This window comes from Mesocricetus auratus, unplaced genomic scaffold, assembly GCF_017639785.1.
Source record: "Mesocricetus auratus isolate SY011 unplaced genomic scaffold, BCM_Maur_2.0 Super-Scaffold_100023, whole genome shotgun sequence".
NCBI classification, from domain to species: Eukaryota; Metazoa; Chordata; class Mammalia; order Rodentia; family Cricetidae; genus Mesocricetus; species Mesocricetus auratus.
This window is the reverse complement of record NW_024429204.1, coordinates 7540688-7558887: the sequence shown is the minus strand read 5'-3', so window position 1 is coordinate 7558887 and position 18200 is coordinate 7540688. Positions and strand designations below refer to the sequence as shown.

Here is an 18200-nt window from a genome sequence, read left to right as displayed (position 1 = left end):
TAAGTGTAAATGAATTAGAAACATGCGTCTCGGATTTCTTATTAAAATATACACGAGGTTACAGGTTATAATGAAAAATACTTGGCCCGGCCTATGTGAAGAGTTGCCAGCCATCAAACACTTGAGGCATTCGATCAGTTCCTGCAATGACAGAAGTTTGCTTTCTTCCGCCCTCTGCTTGTCTCACTGAGTTCTTTAGAGCCTGAAGTGTCTTTCATAGCTTACCACTCAGCATGTGTGGCTATGTGTGCCTGCTAGTACATGTAGACATAATTGTGTGTGTGGATGTGTGAGTCTCAGTGGGGGTGTAGAGGTCAATGTCAATGTCTTTCCTTGTTCATGCTTCTCCTTTATTTCTGAACCAGAAAGCTATGACTAGGATAGGCTAGTTGGCCAATGAGCTTCAGGAATCCGACTGTCTCCACTCCACTAGTTCTGGCCTTAAGTCCTGCTTCCAATGTGGATTTAGGGCATCTGAAATCAGGTCCTCATGTTTTTAGGTGGACACATTACTGACTGAGCTATCTCCTCAAACTCCTAGTTTATGTCATAATGCATTTCCCGTTTGTTACTCCAATGAACACACAGGTCCAAGGGCAGAGTTAATGACTTCTTGCCATTCCTAGTTGCTACAACCCAGGCATCACACATCTTATTGGATGCAAACCAACCCAGCAGGCCTTCCTGCAGAACTTCATACAGGCAAACGTCATGTTACACAGTAGCTTCTAATTTCAGCGACTTAACCTGTAGCTGCTAGACATTTGTATATCTTACATTTACCACTCTTTATACAATTGGGATATGAACATTTCAATGGTCTGGTTATGCTGAGCTACTTTTCAAACAGATAAAAAAAAGAAAAGGAAACTATTAAAAAGATTTGACAAAAAGAAATGCCAGTTAGTTTAAATGCATATGTCAAAATCTTGCTCAACAGAAGTGACAGTTCCCTCTGCATTGAAGTTCAGAATATTTTATATAGAAGCAAAAAAACCTTCATGAGAAATGTTTCCATTTTTGCTTTCTGTCATGTTAATTCATCACCTTAGCTGTCATCAGTTTCTCTCGAATCATTCTTACCACCTGTGTCTCACTGATCCCGAAAGATAACAGTACTTCAAGCTTGTACCCTTCAATATTACAGTACTTCAAGCTTGTACCCTTCAATATTACAGTACTTCAAGCTTGTGCCCTTCAATATTACAGTACTTCAAGCTTGTGCCCTTCAATATTACAGTACTTCAAGCTTGTACCCTTCAATATTACAGTACTTCAAGCTTGTACCCTTCAATATTACAGTACTTCAAGCTTGTACCCTTCAATATTACAGTACTTCAAGCTTGTGCCCTTCAATATTACAGTACTTCAAGCTTGTGCCCTTCAATATTACAGTACTTCAAGCTTGTGCCCTTCAATATTACAGTACTTCAAGCTTGTGCCCTTCAATATTACAGTACTTCAAGCTTGTGCCCTTCAATATTACAGTACTTCAAGCTTGTGCCCTTCAATATTACAGTACTTCAAGCTTGTGCCCTTCAATATTACAGTACTTCAAGCTTGTGCCCTTCAATATTACAGTACTTCAAGCTTGTGCCCTTCAATATTACAGTACTTCAAGCTTGTACCCTTCAATATTACAGTACTTCAAGCTTGTACCCTTCAATATTACAGTACTTCAAGCTTATACCCTTCAATATTACAGGAGTCATAGGTACAATGTTTTACAATATGATCACAGTGAGCTGTACTCATCTGAATGTCAGCTTTGTGCTCATATTTTTCTAATAGACTTACTTGAAAAAACAAGACAGAACATTGGCACCTCTGAGTTTATCTCCATTGCTGTGCTGTAGGGCACAATGGAGCATATGTCTCTTTGGCTTCCCACTTAAACCCTCACCGCTGTATGTCTAAGTGGAACTAAGCACCTAGACAAAATTGTGCAGGTAGGCAGTGAACCATCATAGTTGGTTTTAATTGTACCCCTATATAACCACTTAGACATTATGGTATTATGAGTGTCACCTTCAAAAGTTCTTTAAACTCTCTGAGCATTGATGTCTCCATTGTGTTCATGTCATACTCTACAAGGCTGTTTGGAGAACAAGAGACTGTATCTAAGTATCTTGACGTAGTCATTGGCACACATGAACTAAGGAGTAAATATCAAACTTTATTGTTGCTTAGGATAACCTGGTCAGTATCAATCAAGGTTTTTTTGTCTACCAACTTGCCACTCTCTTGGCTCCCCCACTGTTCACAGAAAGTTTCCCAGAGTTAGTAACTAACTCTGTGTTCCCTCCTGTCCTTGTTTTCCCCCCACTCTCCTCCCCATTGGCACTCAACAACCCCAGTGGCTGGCAGACACTCTCCTGTTCTTCTAGGGTACACACTGTCTTTAGAATTGCTTTCTGGTCAGTAATTCATGTTCTTGGAGCCAATGCAAGTGGTAAATGAAATAATTTTTGATGCCTCTTGGCCAGTTAAAGTCTCTAGCCTCTTTATAAAAAAGTTCCATTCTATGGGTTTTGATAGCTATCTCCTAATTTTTGACAGTTTTTTATCAATACAAATGCCCTGAGGTCAGAAATAAGGTTTTGATTGACCACCCTATCTTCTATGTCTGTCCATGGATTAGGATGTGTGAAACTGATTCTTGCCTCGATTTTCCTGCTCATCATGCTGGTTCATACACTCAGAATGGCTTTGGCAGACAATACAGACCAAACATTTAAGCTGGCAGGCCTGTTTCCTTTGGTTAAATACAAGTTCCCATCGCTAGAGAATACTGTACTTGTTCACTGATGACGGACAAGCAGGCTGGCTGAATTATAAACATTTCCGTGAAGATTTTTTTAGCCTTCTGAGGCCATTCTCAACCGTCATTTCCCAAAGATCTCCTTGTTCATTGTGTCCCAGCCACAGTCAGGATCTCTTGGTCTCTAAATGGTTGCACTGGCCGCCTCCACCTGATGCTGGCATTTGCAGCAGCTATAGGAGTCCTCACTCATTTTCACCTCGCTACCTACTGCTTCCAAAGCTAGGAGAATTTGATCTTCCCTTCATAGCTCCTTATTTTCTTCATGGTGCTCCTGACCGTGACCAGTGATATTCTCACTACATTCTGCTCACGCTTCTTCTCACTTTGCATGTAGCTTCTGAGAGGACTAGGATCATGACTGTCATGCTGACTATTGCCCAACAACATTTGAGTGGGGGCAGGGAAAGCCGGATGCAATAAGACAAAATATTCTTGTACAAGGGCATCCGCTAAAAACATCTCTTTATTGAACTAAGTCACTCCATAAAGAGAACTAGTCTGTCATAGCCAGTGAATGAGAAGCCTGTAGCCCCTCCGTGCCATTTGCTTAGCAAGCCCAACTGGGCAATGTACTAAGTATTAATTTGCCCTTAGGGTAGTGAACAAACCTGGGTTCTTTCATTCTGGGATCTTCTGAGCTTCAGGTGACTATTTCTCTTGTGGGCAGTGACCCAGCAGTGGTGGTATTCTTGGAATGTCTCCAAAATGCCATCTTTATCAGCATCACCTATTTTACTAATTAGAGATAGCTTTGCCTTACTTTATCCCAGGACACCTGTGTCCCATCTCTTCTCTTAGCTCAGCCAAAGCACCCTGTAACTGCCACCTTTAACCTCTCCCTTTACTGCCAGGCTGTGGTTGGTTTCCACACTTTTCCCCAGAACCGTTTTGACTCTCTAGAAACCAGATGAAGTTTCTGTTTCAGCACCTGTCCCCAAATGCCACTCCAGGGGTGATCCTATGACCCTTCCCTGCTTTCCTTAACGAGTAAGAAGAACCTTTGCTTCCCTTAGAGACAAGGAGGGACAATGACAATATGGAAGGATTGAGTGAGGCCACAGAGGAATCCCACGGACTACTCAGGAAGGAGGAAAGTTAAAACACAGAAGCAATGAAGGGGATTTTCATTTGAGAGCTTCAGCTTGGTCCCTTAAAGACAATTTTCGGGGGCAGATCAACTCCTTAAAACTGGAATATCTTCTGCAATAGGAATCATGGGCTTTTAGAAGGAATACTGACCAAATGTTGGGGAATGAATTGTAAGGATGGAAAGATGTCCCTCGTGTTTTGACCGTGTTAGCATTCATGCCGTGTGCATACAACATGGGATACAGGGCCTCTCATAATCCATCAGATATACCTTACTGTTCCTCATATGGACTGGTGACTAATGCAGCTGGCTATGCCCCTGGTGGGACTTTATAAACATACCCCAGCTGCATTCACCTTCTCAAGTTGAAAGCAGCGGGGAGCTAATGTTACTTCATCTAACTTTTTCTAAAGTTTCTGCAGGACAATGCTCACGTTGCTGTCAGACAGCAGCTGGACAGCTTTCTCTGTCTTCAGCAATTAGTCCCCTAGGTACAGCTCTGCAATCAAATAGAGGTCAAGTGTATCCAAATAAAAATATTCTAGAATGTCTCTGGCATAAATCTCTCCCTGAAGACTTCAGTCGTGTTACTTCAGGAGAAAAGAACTATGATTTATCGGAAAAGTCCAAAACGTTAGTTCATCAAGAAAGCAGAGCTAGCTTGTTTAGTTATTCTAACACACTGGGTAAGCAATGGCCGCCACATCTTTTTCTGGCTTGTTTTCCTTCCACTGCTTTTAAAAACAATTTGGACAATCATAGATGAATTATTGCTAAGTATGAGCTATATGACCACTATTGGAAAATCTTCCTTGTTGCTATAAATTATAGTCAGGCTGGATGCAATGTAAGCTTCATAGACACTTGAGTATCCAATTAATTTTAGGATCAAGTCTTAACACTATCACCAAGTTAGTAGAAAATACTTTTCTTAGCTTTGAAGTGACAGTTGTCTAAGCTTCTGACGTCACTAAGATGCTAACTTTCGTTCTGTTCTCAGTTAGGGACATAAGATGCAATTCTGAATTTATATCCAGGCCTGACTGTATTTTAAAATCTAAGCTCAGAGGTGCCACATTAGTACAGTGGGATGTGAGTCCCAACACGGTCATGCTGAAAAGTGGGTTTGCATGAGTATCCTTCATTCTGATTACTTACACATATCTAATAAGTGTCATCTGGGATGCTTCCACTGGGAGGGCATTGTCTCAGCGCTTCCTGTTTGCAAATAATCAAACCGAGTGTGAACAGTCTCTCACCAGTCATGACAGTCACTTTCCCACGTTAAGCCCGACCTGCTCCTATTTCTTCTCATTTTCCCCTCCCATTGTCTCCTCCTCCAGGTTGGTGGTTTGATGCCTGCGGCCCCTCCAATCTAAACGGAATGTTCTACACCGCTGGACAAAACCATGGGAAACTGAACGGGATCAAGTGGCACTACTTCAAGGGGCCTAGTTACTCTTTACGTTCAACCACCATGATGATCCGGCCCTTGGACTTTTGAAAGCGCTAGGCCCATATTAGAAATCTGCAAAGACGTCTGGGGTCCGTGCTCCCAGATGAGAAGCTTCCCGGAAGCTTCAGAAACAAACAGCCTTGACTCCCTGCCAGCAACAGGTGACTCTGTGGTGTCACCAAGGCTCTTGACTATGGACGTGGAGCCTTCTGAGTGCAAGACAGTCTCCACTTGGGTCACTGTGTTCTGATGAGTTGTCCCCAGAGAATGCCACTCACTGCCATGCTTTACGAAGGGAGGAAACGCTCAGCTTGCCGCACTCAAAAGTGCCAGTGGATCGGATTTTGAACCTGTAACACCCTGATGACACATGCGGCTTGTTTTCTGACAAAACCAAACAGCAAAGAACACACATGAGGAAAAGAATGGGAACGGGACTTCTTCTGCTGAAGACAGATGGCGGCAGCGGAGTGATGTCACTCCAGGAAATCCTGCTAACACGCACGGCTGGTGTCACTGCACCAAGGTGACAGGAGCAACAGCCTTGTCTTCTGAACTGGCTAAACGTTAGTTGACTTCAGAAGCTCATTTCAAGCATCGTATTCACTAGCTGATTTCAGGCTTACCGTGTTTGAGTGTAGATTCAGTCCTTGAAAGTCATGATACAACAGAGTGCGTGGAGGCCAACGGGGTGAGGCAGAAACGGGTTCAAAGAGACTGAGTTTGGGGGGATACCATTTTCAGAAGAGTTAAAAAATCTAGCCAAGAATGCACAGAATAGGTAAAGATTCGTCTCGTGCTACAGTATTCATTTACGTTGAAAACTGATGTACTGGTATACAAATAGCTCTAGAGCCGAGCCCGAGTATATATAAAAAATGGACACTTTATCATCCAGCGCTTAAAGCGATATGAATGCAGTTAATGGTCTCTTTGACGTCTATGGGACAGCGTATATGGAGTACTTAAGTTGGAGCAGCCCGTTGTACAGATCTTCCGACATGCATTTGCTTACCTATGGCTTCGTTATTATTATTATTATTTTGTTTTTACTTTTTATCATATTTTCTTTTTCCACCTTTTTATTTAAATTAGAAACCATCTTGTTTTACATATCAATCCCAGCTTCCTCTCCTTCCCCCCCCCCACCGACCCCCTGTCTCATCCCCTTTCTGCTCCCCAGGGAGGGTGAGGCCTTCCATGGGGGATCCTCAAAGTCTGCCACATCATTTGGGGCAGGGCCTAGACCATCCCCCATGTGTCTAGGCTGAGAGAGCATCCCTCTGTGTGGAATGGGCTCCCATAGTCCATTCGTACACTATGGATTAATATTGTTCTACTGCCAGGGATCCCATATTACTACCCAAGCCTCCTAACTGACACCCACATTCAGGAGGTCTGGGTTGGTCCTATGCTGGTTTCCCAGCTGTCTGTCTGGGGTTCATGAGCTCTCCTTGTTATTTTTTAAATGTTTGTAGTTCTTTAATTTTCATCCAGATATTTTGTGCTAATTTAATTTGTGGTTATTAATTCATTCATTCACTTTACAAAAGGCCATCCTGCTCCAGTTCTTTATAAATGTTCCACTTTGAAGTCTAAAAAGAATGGAAGATTTTTGTATATCACTGTACATAGTGCGTGACACTCAATACCTGTGTAATCTGGAATATACAATGTGGTCCTCAATTGATGATTATAAAATTCGAGTGTTCCAAGACATTTACTATACAACTTGATTAAATGTACAATTCTTCACATTATTTTTTTCTCCTTCAGGCTCTGTTTCTTCAAGAAATTTCTATCTTGTAAAGTAATATTAGTGAAGAAAATTGACATAACTCCTTATGTATGAGAGATATAAAAAAACACAGCCATTTGACTAGGAAACTTCTGATTGTTAGCTGCTATTAAGTGCCTTAGTTAAGATGTCCCTGTGGCATCATCTATTGTAGTTTTGGACACACGTTTCTGTGACAACCTGATGTTACTGCAATATTCTATCAAGAAGTGCTCTTTGTCTATAAATGACCATGGTTACATTAGAAAAAAAAGTCATCAAACATGATTTGCTATGTAATGAGAAAACTAAAACATGCATCAGCTCTGCTTTCACAGAAAAAAAAAAAGATTTTCTGTGAAATACAAATTTCAAAATATCAGTCATCATCATTGTGCCCACAATGCCTTACTGGCTTTTCTCCATCTGGGAGAAGAAAGCTAATTATGGTTTTAAGAAAAGGGTTTCTAGTGTTTACCATCAAGTCTTTCTTGTATTTATATGTCTGAATAAAATATCGTTTTGCCTTACAAGTGGGGAGTTCAGGAATTATGCAGTTTTTCTAACATGAGTGACTCCCTCAGAGCTCTCTTAAGCCTCTCCCTCTAAGATCCTTGTGTTCATTTAGATGAAGGAAAAGGAGTATTTTTGTGGATGTGATTTTTGTTGTTCCCATTTTGCTTGTTCCTGCGGATGTTTTAAAAACCAGTCTTGGATTAGGTATACTGTTTCTCAATCCATATTACAAAAATAAAGTGAAATAATGAGAAAAAAAGCATGGCATCTACTGTTTTTCTACCTGGGTTTGCGAAATGTGATGTTGTTTCCAATTATTTATAATAAAGCAGTATGAACGTTTAGTGACTCCATTGTGTACATCATATAATGCCAACATGTCTGTAAGCAATTTGACATGCACAGCTTTTGCATTTAATTATTTCAGGATACAATAATTAGATACTAGAATTTTGTTTCAATAAAAGTTGCGTGGTTTCTATGAAAATTTCTTCATAATAGTCACAACACTATTTGTTTTAAATAAAATTAAAAATAATGTGTGCAACTTCATCTTGCTTTAATTATACACTTTATAAAACTTAACATCATAATCTATGAAAGGATAGAGTCACTGTAGAAATTACCAGATGAACTAAAGCCTAGATATTTGAAAACATTTCATTCAGGGAGGGGGTAGGAATGCTTAGACCCATGAGAATGTAAGGTCAAAGTGTTGGTTCTTCAGGGTCTTCAGCTTATATTTATACTGTATGATTTTGCTTGCCCACACAATTACCAAATTCTGTATTCTCTCACAGCAATTGATCTTTTATGTGGACTCTGGGAAAAGGTAAGTCACCTGAGTATGTCTGAGTTTGGCCTAAACGGGAACAGGAAAGAGCATATAATAAATGCAGCTAACCCCTATGCATTACGTACCTTGCGTGCATTTACTAGTTACATACTTATCTAAAAGTAATCAATCGTTACCTCTGTTCTTTGTCCTGGCCCCATCACCACCCCATTCAGTCAACTCTTCACTAATTTCAGTGTTGATTACTGGAAAGATAGGTTTTCTTCTGCCTCTCCCCTCCCAGGACAGACTAACGAGAGCTTTGAGACCTCAGAGGACAAGACCAAGCTGCGACCACCCTAGACCGGTTCATTTCCAGCTGACTTGTGGACAGTTATAACTCCATGAGTCATCTCAGCCGAGGTCAGCTGAGCTTGGCTCGGATCAACTGAATTCCCTAGGTAACATACATCATGTGAGAAGAAAGGATGGGATGATTATTTTACGACGCATTGGTATGGAGAGTCTTGTCAAACATCAATCACTAACGGAGGATACAGGGGACAACAGTGCTCACTGTGACTCCCAAGGATTCTAAGGGTTGAGAAGGAATGTCTCTTTGTTCAGTCAATATGTTCAAAATAACCATCTAGGCTGCATCAAAATATTAGTATTCTTGACCCTCTTTCTGAGGAAATCCTTTTTTTTTGAAAAAAAACATTTTGCCATGTACTTTTTTCTTCTATTAAAAATATGTATTTTTTCTAACATAATCTATTCTGATAACGATTTCTTCTCCCTCTACTCTGTCTCCATCTCTCCACCTTCCCTCCTTTTCAGAGCCACTCCCTTAATCATCACCCTCAATCCATATATATATACATATATACATATATATGTACATACATATGAAATTTGCCACTCTTGCCTGAATATCATAGGCCTTATATTGTTTTAAGAGTTTTTTTCATTTCTTTGATTGTTTGAGGTTCAAGAATTTGAACCCAGGGCCTTATGTATAGTAGAAAAGTATTCTGTACCCAAGTCACATTCTATTATTATTATAATTATTATTATTATTATTTGTTAGAGGACAGGGCTTATTGAGCTAATCCGACCAGCCTTGAATTCATTATATAACCCAGGCAGACCTTCAACTTGCAGTCAAGAAGGTATCTATTACTGACTTTTATTTCTCCACAGCATTGTTACTTGTTGAGTAGAATTGAATTGTTGGAAAACCCTGACAAATCTATTCACTGCCCAAGCAGAAGCCAGAAAACAACTTAGATTTCTGTTTGACACATCTCGCCTCATTTGAGACAGGGTTTCTTGTTCACTGCAGCGACGTTAGTTTGGCTGGCCTGCAAGCTTCCAGGAATTCTCCTGTCTCAGTTTCTCGGCTGTTATTAGCCGCTGCCATGCCTGCTTTTATGTGGAGTCTAGGGAATCTAAAATCAGATCCTCATGGTCCCATATCAAGCATTTTACCCACTGAGCTGTTTCCCCAGCCCTATAATCATTGTTGTTATTATTTGTTTAAGGCCAGCCTTAGGGTATAAAATCCCACTGATGCCCATTTTACTGGTGGCTTGGCTCTTCAAATGCAGTCCAGGTCAACATTGTCTCCCCTTTCCTCTGGCCATTGTTTTATCAATTACCTGCTAAGCATCTGCCATCTGGTTGATTGAATGGAACATGATAGCGGGATGTCTAGGAAAGACTGAAAGTAAACAAGCTACTATAGCTCACTTGTTTTCAAAGGAGAATACAGAGGGAAAGCGAACTTGATGACACACACACACAATGATACACGAGGCTTTCCAAGGAGCAGGCAAGCAAAGGATTGCAAACAAAGGTGTGGAATGACTAGATAGGAGGGAGCAGTTAGACCACAGATGTTGCTGAGTACATTGCACCAAGTATTATGGATGTTACCACAGAGGGAACCGCAGTACACTTGCACAGTGCCCACTGGCTTTATCATTCAAGAAGCCATTGGTAATTTTTGAGAGCAGCATCAAAATGGTAGAGCTGCAACTTCTGATCCCATGACAGTAACCGCAATGGATAAGAGAAAATTGTGGCCATGAGGAGAAGAGTGGCATCTCTCTTGATTTGTGTAGCAGAGCAGACTGGGAACTTGAGAGAGACGCAGAATCTTGAGTCCCAACCCACAGAACTGACTGCATTTAACAAGATGCTCAAATGGCTTGAAGGCAGTAATGTTTGAGAATCGTTAGGTCGAATTGTGTTTCTAAGAAGGGGGTTGAGAGTGGAAAGAAATTGGGAAATTCATGGATGAAGAATAAGAGGTAGTGATAGTTTTCAAATGAGATGTGCTTGGATGGATTTTTTATCCCCCAATAAAATAAAAACACTTTAGTGCCGGGAAGACAGATGAATGGGTGAAGTGTTTGCTACACAGATGTAAGGACCTGGGCTTGAATCTCTGGAATAGACATGCAAGCCAGATGCACAGCATGTATGTCTATAATCTCAGACTTCCAACAGAAGATAAGAGGCAGGTTCAGGAGACTAAGAGTTCAGTAGCCTGGCACGTACAGAGGAAAACAGAGATCCTGTCCCACTGTAGGAAGAAAAGACTCAGTATGATGTCCACATCCTAATCATGTCCTGAATGTACGTACACACACACACACACACACACACACACACACACACACACACACACAAAGAGAATGAAGGTCAATTTAACAATAGTAATAATAATAATAATAATAAATGAATAATGCCCACATTTAACTTGAAAACTTCGGTCTATCATATAAGTAACTAAGTGACTTTATGACATCTGTGTGTAATTCAGCTTATAACATTTGTGTCTGCGAATGTGAACCCATAAAGCCTTTTCTGCTCTTTGAAGTCCACCTTAATTATCTCAAACTCCTTACCCAGTATGCCCCGGAGTCACTGTGAGTCCGGTGGTTTATTACCACAATAAAGAGAACGTCACAGTAAAATGAGCAACCGAGGTTTTTTTTTTTGTTGTTGTTGTTGTTGTTTCTCGGTACATATGTTCCATGTATACTATACTATATAATTAAGTAAATCTCAAATAACATTAGACTGTAATACTGTTATAAATAACAATGTATATAACTTAATTAATAACCACACGGGTACAAAGTGTTCCCAATCAACTGAGACCTCGATGGGTCACATGTTGTTGTTGGAGACTCTCACGGCAGCCAACTAATCAATGTTGTGTTTGCTGGAAGGTGGAGTACCTGTTGCTTAAAATAAGACCAGGCTATATTTGAATCACTGTGTTTTTTCCTTCTCCTGAGAGAATCCCCTGTAGCGTGTAATGCTGTTTGATAGTAGTTTACTGAGATCAGAAATCCATTCCGAATCAGAGCCAGACCTCTGAAATCACCTGGGGTGAAGCAATGGCAAATCCTTCAGTGTCACTTCAACGCTGTCTACAGCCATCCTCAGGAAAACTGGGTTCTACCTCAGGCCCTCCGTCTCTCTGCTCATGTAGAAGCAACCCTCCATCCTCTCTGACACTGAGGTCTCAGCAAGCAGTTCAATCACATGTTCAGCCTCAACTCCAAATTCTAGATTAATTCTACCACACCTGAATATCTTCCTATATGACAGGCCTGAGTCCTCCAAACATACCCAAGAGGCTTAGAAACAAACCTTCCAGATTCCCCTCAGTGTCGCCACCATACTGTCCTTCCTTCGTGGACTAAGAAAGTTATTACTAAGCATGGAGGCTGGCTACTTCCCAGATCTTCCGTTTATTTAGCCTAAATGTATCAGACAAATCACTGTAGACTTGTGATGTTTAGTCCTTAAAGAACATGGGTTAGAAGTCAAAATTCCTTCTTGGCCCACAGTCTGTAGAACATACGCTGTGTGTGCAGGTGTGAAGACAGCATTGATTTCATCGTAATCTATAAGAACTCACAGGTGGGCAGATACATTGCCAATGGGCACTGATACTTTGAAAGCCACCTATTTTGCTAAACTGTCTCGCTGAATGCTCAGTCACCATGTTGCAAAAAGATGCGCTATCATCTGTACTCTGTTGTTCCATTTAGGGAAGATGTAGAATTTTTTTTATGAGCACAGATATTTTCAGAATGGCAAATAACTTAGAGTTGATTTAAAGTTGCCAGCTACCATATCCTCAGCCAAGAGTGCTAACCTGACCCCAGAAGCTTCAAAATTAGGCATTAACTGCTTTTTCATTGTTTTCCATTGTGGAGTGGTTGGATCCACATTGAAAACCTACTGTTTGGTCCAGTAAAATACGGAGTTTTCATTCTTGGTCCTGTGTGTGTGTGTGTGTGTGTGTGTGTGTGTGTGTGTGTGTGTGTCTGTCTGTCTGCCTGGCTGGCTGGTAAAAATCCCTGCAACATACTTTGTGATAATAATGGTCAGTTAAATAGTAATGAATGGACACGTGAAACGTATAAAACAACATGATCTCAAGATGGTCTACCAAGTTGCGCACCCCACCCCCTGAGTTTATATTAAAAAAAATTCCTTCTAAGTTTTAAGGAAAAGATCATAAAGACACATGTTTTTCCCTAAACATCAAAGAGTTCATGTAAAAAGGACATCAGAATATTTATGTGCTAATGAGAATCATGTGGACTTCATTTCCTCAGAATTAAAGTAGTTCTTTTGTTTTGTTAACATGAAGGAAAGTAACCATAGCAGAACCGCTATATAGCGAGGATGTTTATGATGAAAAAAAAAGTCACTTATCAGCCAGAGAGCAGCAAGTCTGACTCAGTCTCATTTTTTTTATCCCTTGCCTCTAAAATATAAAACCGAGGACCATAATGACAGTTCTTGGGGTGCTAAGGTAGAGAACAGGAGATACAGGAATATCCATTGTTACAAAAAAGGCAAAAATTCCCATTGTGACCCCAGTTGGGCTGAAATTGCCTTTGCAAGTCTCTTGGTAAAAGGTAGAAGTGAGCCCCTTGGAGAATGGACTTGGTACACACTAACCAGTGAATCCCATCCACTATCTCTGAGAAAATCTGTGTCAAGATTTCTGGTGACCCAGACATTTCATTCTACAGGATAGGGGCATTTACTGGTAGGGCTTGAAGCTCTCTACCTAAAACTACCCCTTCTTCCTATCTTTACAGCATACCTGCAACAGAACGAGCTGGGATTGCTAAATGGTTAGTGTCTCAATAGATGGACTTTACCCTATTTGTAGCTAAATACCCTGCCTTCCCCCTGCCCCATAAGGAAATTGTGGGTATATTCTAACTGCTCTCCCAAGTTTTGTTTCCTTTGTCTTTGTTTTTTGAGCCCTAATTACTACAGTATTTTTGTATTTTAAAAATAATATGTTAGCCGGCATTGGTGGCACATGCCTTTAATCCCAGCACTTGGGAGGCAGAGGCAAGAGGATCTCTGTGTGTTCGAGGCCAGCCTGGTCTACAGAGAGAATTCTAGGACAGCCTCCAAAAAAAAATACAGAGAAACCCTGTCTCAAAAAACCAAAATAATAATAATAATAATAATATGTTGTCTTGTGTATAGCAGCATAATGTATATATTAAATAATACTGTAATAAAATGATTTGATGTTTGAAAAATACTAGTAACTAATACACTATTTATTGTCCCATTTGAAATCCTTATTGGTACTTCCTCCTAAAGAGACTCCTCTTGCCCTGTGGTATATCATATTCTACTTCCATCAGGGCGTATTCCTGACAACCGCGAAGATTATGCCTGTCTGATAGGAAAAAGGTTCTCCACAAAAATGGTCTCAGAGAGCCGGACCCTTTGAAGACGGAGAGAGCAGGTGATGGGCCAAAGCACAGTCACCTCAAACTCAGTTGTGAATTGTGTTGTATTTATTTCACTCACCACAATGCATCCCTTTATGAAGTTTTCCCACATGTACTCGCCTAGACTCGTGCTAGAGACTAGGATGTGTACCCTCTCTGATTACTATGTGAGAGAGAAACGACTCTTCCTGCCTATGGCCTTGGGGAATCAGAAAGTCCCCAAGAAGGATGTGAATGAGAACGGTTTACCAAGCCACCCTCCCCTGTGACAAGTCATTTCCTTACTCGTAGCCTTGTAGCCTGGGAATATGTAAGCACTAAAAGAGCCGTGATATTTGTGTAGAATATTCCGAATATACCCTAATTTAAAATGTAGCAGATACATTAGTCCAGGGCCAGGACAATGACCTCCTTCACTTTGGTCCCTCCATTCTGCAGTTCCCATTCTGCATGCCTGACCCTGCCTCCTGCCCCTTTTTTCTGTCCATAACTTTTCCCAACCACAACATACTCAATCCTTCCGAGTACAGACTCAGGCTTCAAATTAATGCGAATTCAAACTGGTTTTAACATTATTATTTCCGCGGTAAACATTTATTTGGCTTTAAGAATTTCCAGATATAATATGGTTTCCCAAATAGAAAAAAAACAGTGTCTTTCAAGAAACATTTTAGCAAAATGTTTATTTCAAACCGTCATGCTGCTCCGTGTTAATGCATTGAGATTTCTGCCTAGTGTCTCACCACTGAAGTCAGTGTCATCATGCTATGTTCTACACTGGAACTCAGAGACCTTTTCTAAGCTCCCTGGTGGCAGCGATTCATTTACTGGGACTATAGAACTCAGGTCCCGTTTTCTTGCTGGAGATCCGTTCATGGATACTCTTTGGACAGATTACCTTAATGAGTTTGATCTGCCTGTGTAAGTCCTTTAGACCTGCGTCCAGAGGTCAGATGCAGGAATGGGATCTACCACACTCGATTTGGGGTTGTGTTGGGTAAGCACAGCAGGGGAGAGGAAGTATCAGGCATCCACATTGGACTCTGCCTACCACACATGCAAACCAAGAAGATCCTAATTCTGACAGATGAGCAAAGGGTTAAAGACAGGATTGGATACTGAATAGTGATGCTACGAGTTGAGCTAGCATCATGACCTGTGCCTTACAATGTCTATTTCTGCTGTCATATGTCCCGGATTTGCTACTTAAAATATGGTTGACCCAAATTCAGAAGGGATAGAAAATATACTTCCCACATAGAAAGTTATATAAGTTTTTAAAGGATATGTTCATCCATTTTACATTAATTAATTTTATATTTTATTAGTTTCTTGAATATATATGACTAAGTACATATTATTTTAATCCATATTATCTGTTCTCCTTTCTACTCTTTTTGATGTAGAGACAGGAAATATTGAACTTCCATATCACAGGCAATTTATATCTTTGTTTTGTTTTTACAGAAACAGGCATCCAGAAATATAGATCCCAGACTCCACACCCTAGCACAGCATCCGGGGCAAGGCTAATTGTTGTAGTTGATTTAGGGTTTCACAAACACACACATGATGCATGCATTTTACCCATAAAGAAACAAAAGTGTGGCCTGGGGTGAGGGGCTATAGTTTAGCAGTAGACGACATTCCTTGCATGTGCAAAGTTGTGGGTTCAATCCTCAGCTAAAAGGGAAGAGGGCAAAGAAGGACACAAGGACGGAAAGGAAAAGCAATGGGGAGAAGAGGGGAGAGGGGAAGAGAGGAGAGGGAAGAGGAGAAGAGAGGAGAGGGGAGAGGAGAAGAGAGGAGAGGGGAGAGGAGAGATGCAGGTGCAGAGGAGTGAGAGGGATAAGTAGGGAATGGGGCGAGAAAGGAAGACAGAAAGCAGAGTGAGGGGGGAAATAAGAGGGGTATATAGGAGTGATTTGAGAGATGAGCAGAGCAGAGCAGAGAAAAGGGAGGAGAGCAGAGGAGAGGGAAGGAGAGCAGAGAAGAGAGGAAGGAAAGAGAGGAGAGCAGAGCAGAGGAGAGGAGAGCACAGCACAGAAGGGAGGAAAGCAGAGAGGAGAGGAGAAGAGGGGGTGGAGAGGAGAGGGGAGAGGAGGAGAGGAGAAGGGAGGAGAGGGGAGGGAAGAGGAGGGGAGGAGAGGAGAGGGGAGGGGAGGAGAGGAGAGCACAGCATAGAAGGGAGGAAAGCAGAGAGGAGAGGAGAAGAGGGGGTGGAGAGGGGAGGGGAGGAGGGGAGAGGGGAGGAGGGGAGGGTAGGAGAGGGGAAGAGGGAAGGGGAGTAGAGAAGAGGAGAGGAGAGGAGAGAGGAGGAGGGGGAGGGGAGGAGGGGGAGGGGAGGAGAGGAGAAGAAAGGGGAAGGGAGTAGAGGAGGAGAGGGGAAGGGAGGAGAGGAGGAGAGGGGAAGGGAGGAGAGGAGGAGAGGGGAAGGGAGGAGAGAAGGAGAGGGGAAGGGAGGAGAAGAGGAGAGGGGAGGAGAAGAGGAGGGGAAGAGAAGGGAGGGAGTTCCTGTCAATAATATGTAGCAGAACTCTTTGGTGTCTTGCTGCCTGACCCAGTGTTTTTTATTCTGTGTTCATGAAGAAATTTTATCACCTATAATGATGCTGAAATGGCATTTCGGTGCTTTTAGCATTTTATGCTTTCTTGCTTACAAGCTAGTCTTGATGAACTAGTTTCAGTCTTCCAAACAGAACAAGATCAATCATAAAACACCCTTATCAGTTTAACATGTTGTATCAATTCACAACTGGAATACAAACCCTACCACATCATCCTTTATGGGCAGAAACTTCCTGTTCCTTTCCTAAAACACGCAATCTACTGCACAAAATCTTTAAAAGAAAATGGCACACCTGATCTAAAGTAATTTTACATAAATTTCATTAAATTTGAACATCAGCCTACAGTTAAGTAGTAATAAACATTCACTAAAGATTTAAATATATTCCACTTAATGTTCTCTAAACAGAAACTGGGAAGGGCATTGACACTATTGGATTAAAAGCCTCTATTATACACTAATGCTTGGCGACTTTGTGATCCTTAAGTGTTCTGTTGGCAAAACTGTAATTTAGGGTCTCCTTTTTCAGCACCTGAAATTAACGCAAACACTGTCGGAGTCAACCTGTCCTCCATCCTTAGGTGCCAGCCATTCTGGGTACAGATCTTTCCCCGTTATCATTGTGGATTTGGGCCCTGCTACCCAAAGTGCATTCTTTTTTTTGCCCTATATCTTTGTCTGTTAGGAGGTTTGGTAAAATCCCTCCAAATTTTATGAAACATTATTTCTTCTGGACTAATCTCCCTGAACCACAGTGCCCCCATCCCCATGTCTGTGAGCCCATCATCCCCGTTACTAGGTAGCCGGGGTTCACAGATGCTGCTATTAGCCTCCTTAATAAAACGATTTTAAAAATAGGCTCAGGAAGACACTTGGGCACAATTTTATTAGAGTTTAAAAGAAAAAAAAAACACAGAACAAGCCAGGTGCAAATTCAACTGTCAAGGGCTATGGAGAGAAGGAAGGGAAAAGTCAAACATTTCAAGTTAGAGTACAGGAATGCAGGTCTCTCTAGCAATAGAAGGCAGCAGAGAACTGCATAGAGGACATGGTGAGAACTTCAAAGAAACAGAGAAAGCCCAGAGCGTCTAAGAAAGCAAGCTGGGGCATCAGGCCAGTATTCAAAAGAAAAAGCAACAGAAAGAAGGAAAAGGGAATATTATGGTTTTTGAGTTCGAAAGAACTCAGAAAAAAATGGGCCTGCTTAGCTATGTCTCACAGCTACTCTATCTGAGGGCGCACCAGGGGAGGTCTCTGAGTAGGCTAAAGAACTTGTCTCTTTGGGGCAGTAGTTTTCAACCTTCCTAACGCTGTGACCCTTTAATACTGTTCCCCATGTTGTGGTGACCCCAATTATAAAACTATTTCATTGCTACTTCATAATTGGTCTTAGGCAAC

The 18200-nt window shown here is 41.4% G+C and overlaps 1 protein-coding gene across 3 annotated transcripts in view; it reads left to right on the top strand.

The window, feature by feature from the left end:
- Angpt1 (angiopoietin 1) overlaps positions 1-6520 on the top strand; it is a 414397-nt gene extending 407877 nt beyond the window's left edge. For all 3 annotated transcript variants that reach the window (XM_040730588.1, XM_040730583.1, XM_040730582.1), the window contains one exon: positions 5258-6520. In XM_040730588.1, the coding sequence (XP_040586522.1) occupies positions 5258-5418 (161 nt within the window). In that variant the 3' untranslated portion in view covers positions 5419-6520. The remainder of the gene's footprint in view (positions 1-5257) is intronic.
- The last annotated feature ends 11680 nt before the right edge of the window (positions 6521-18200 follow it).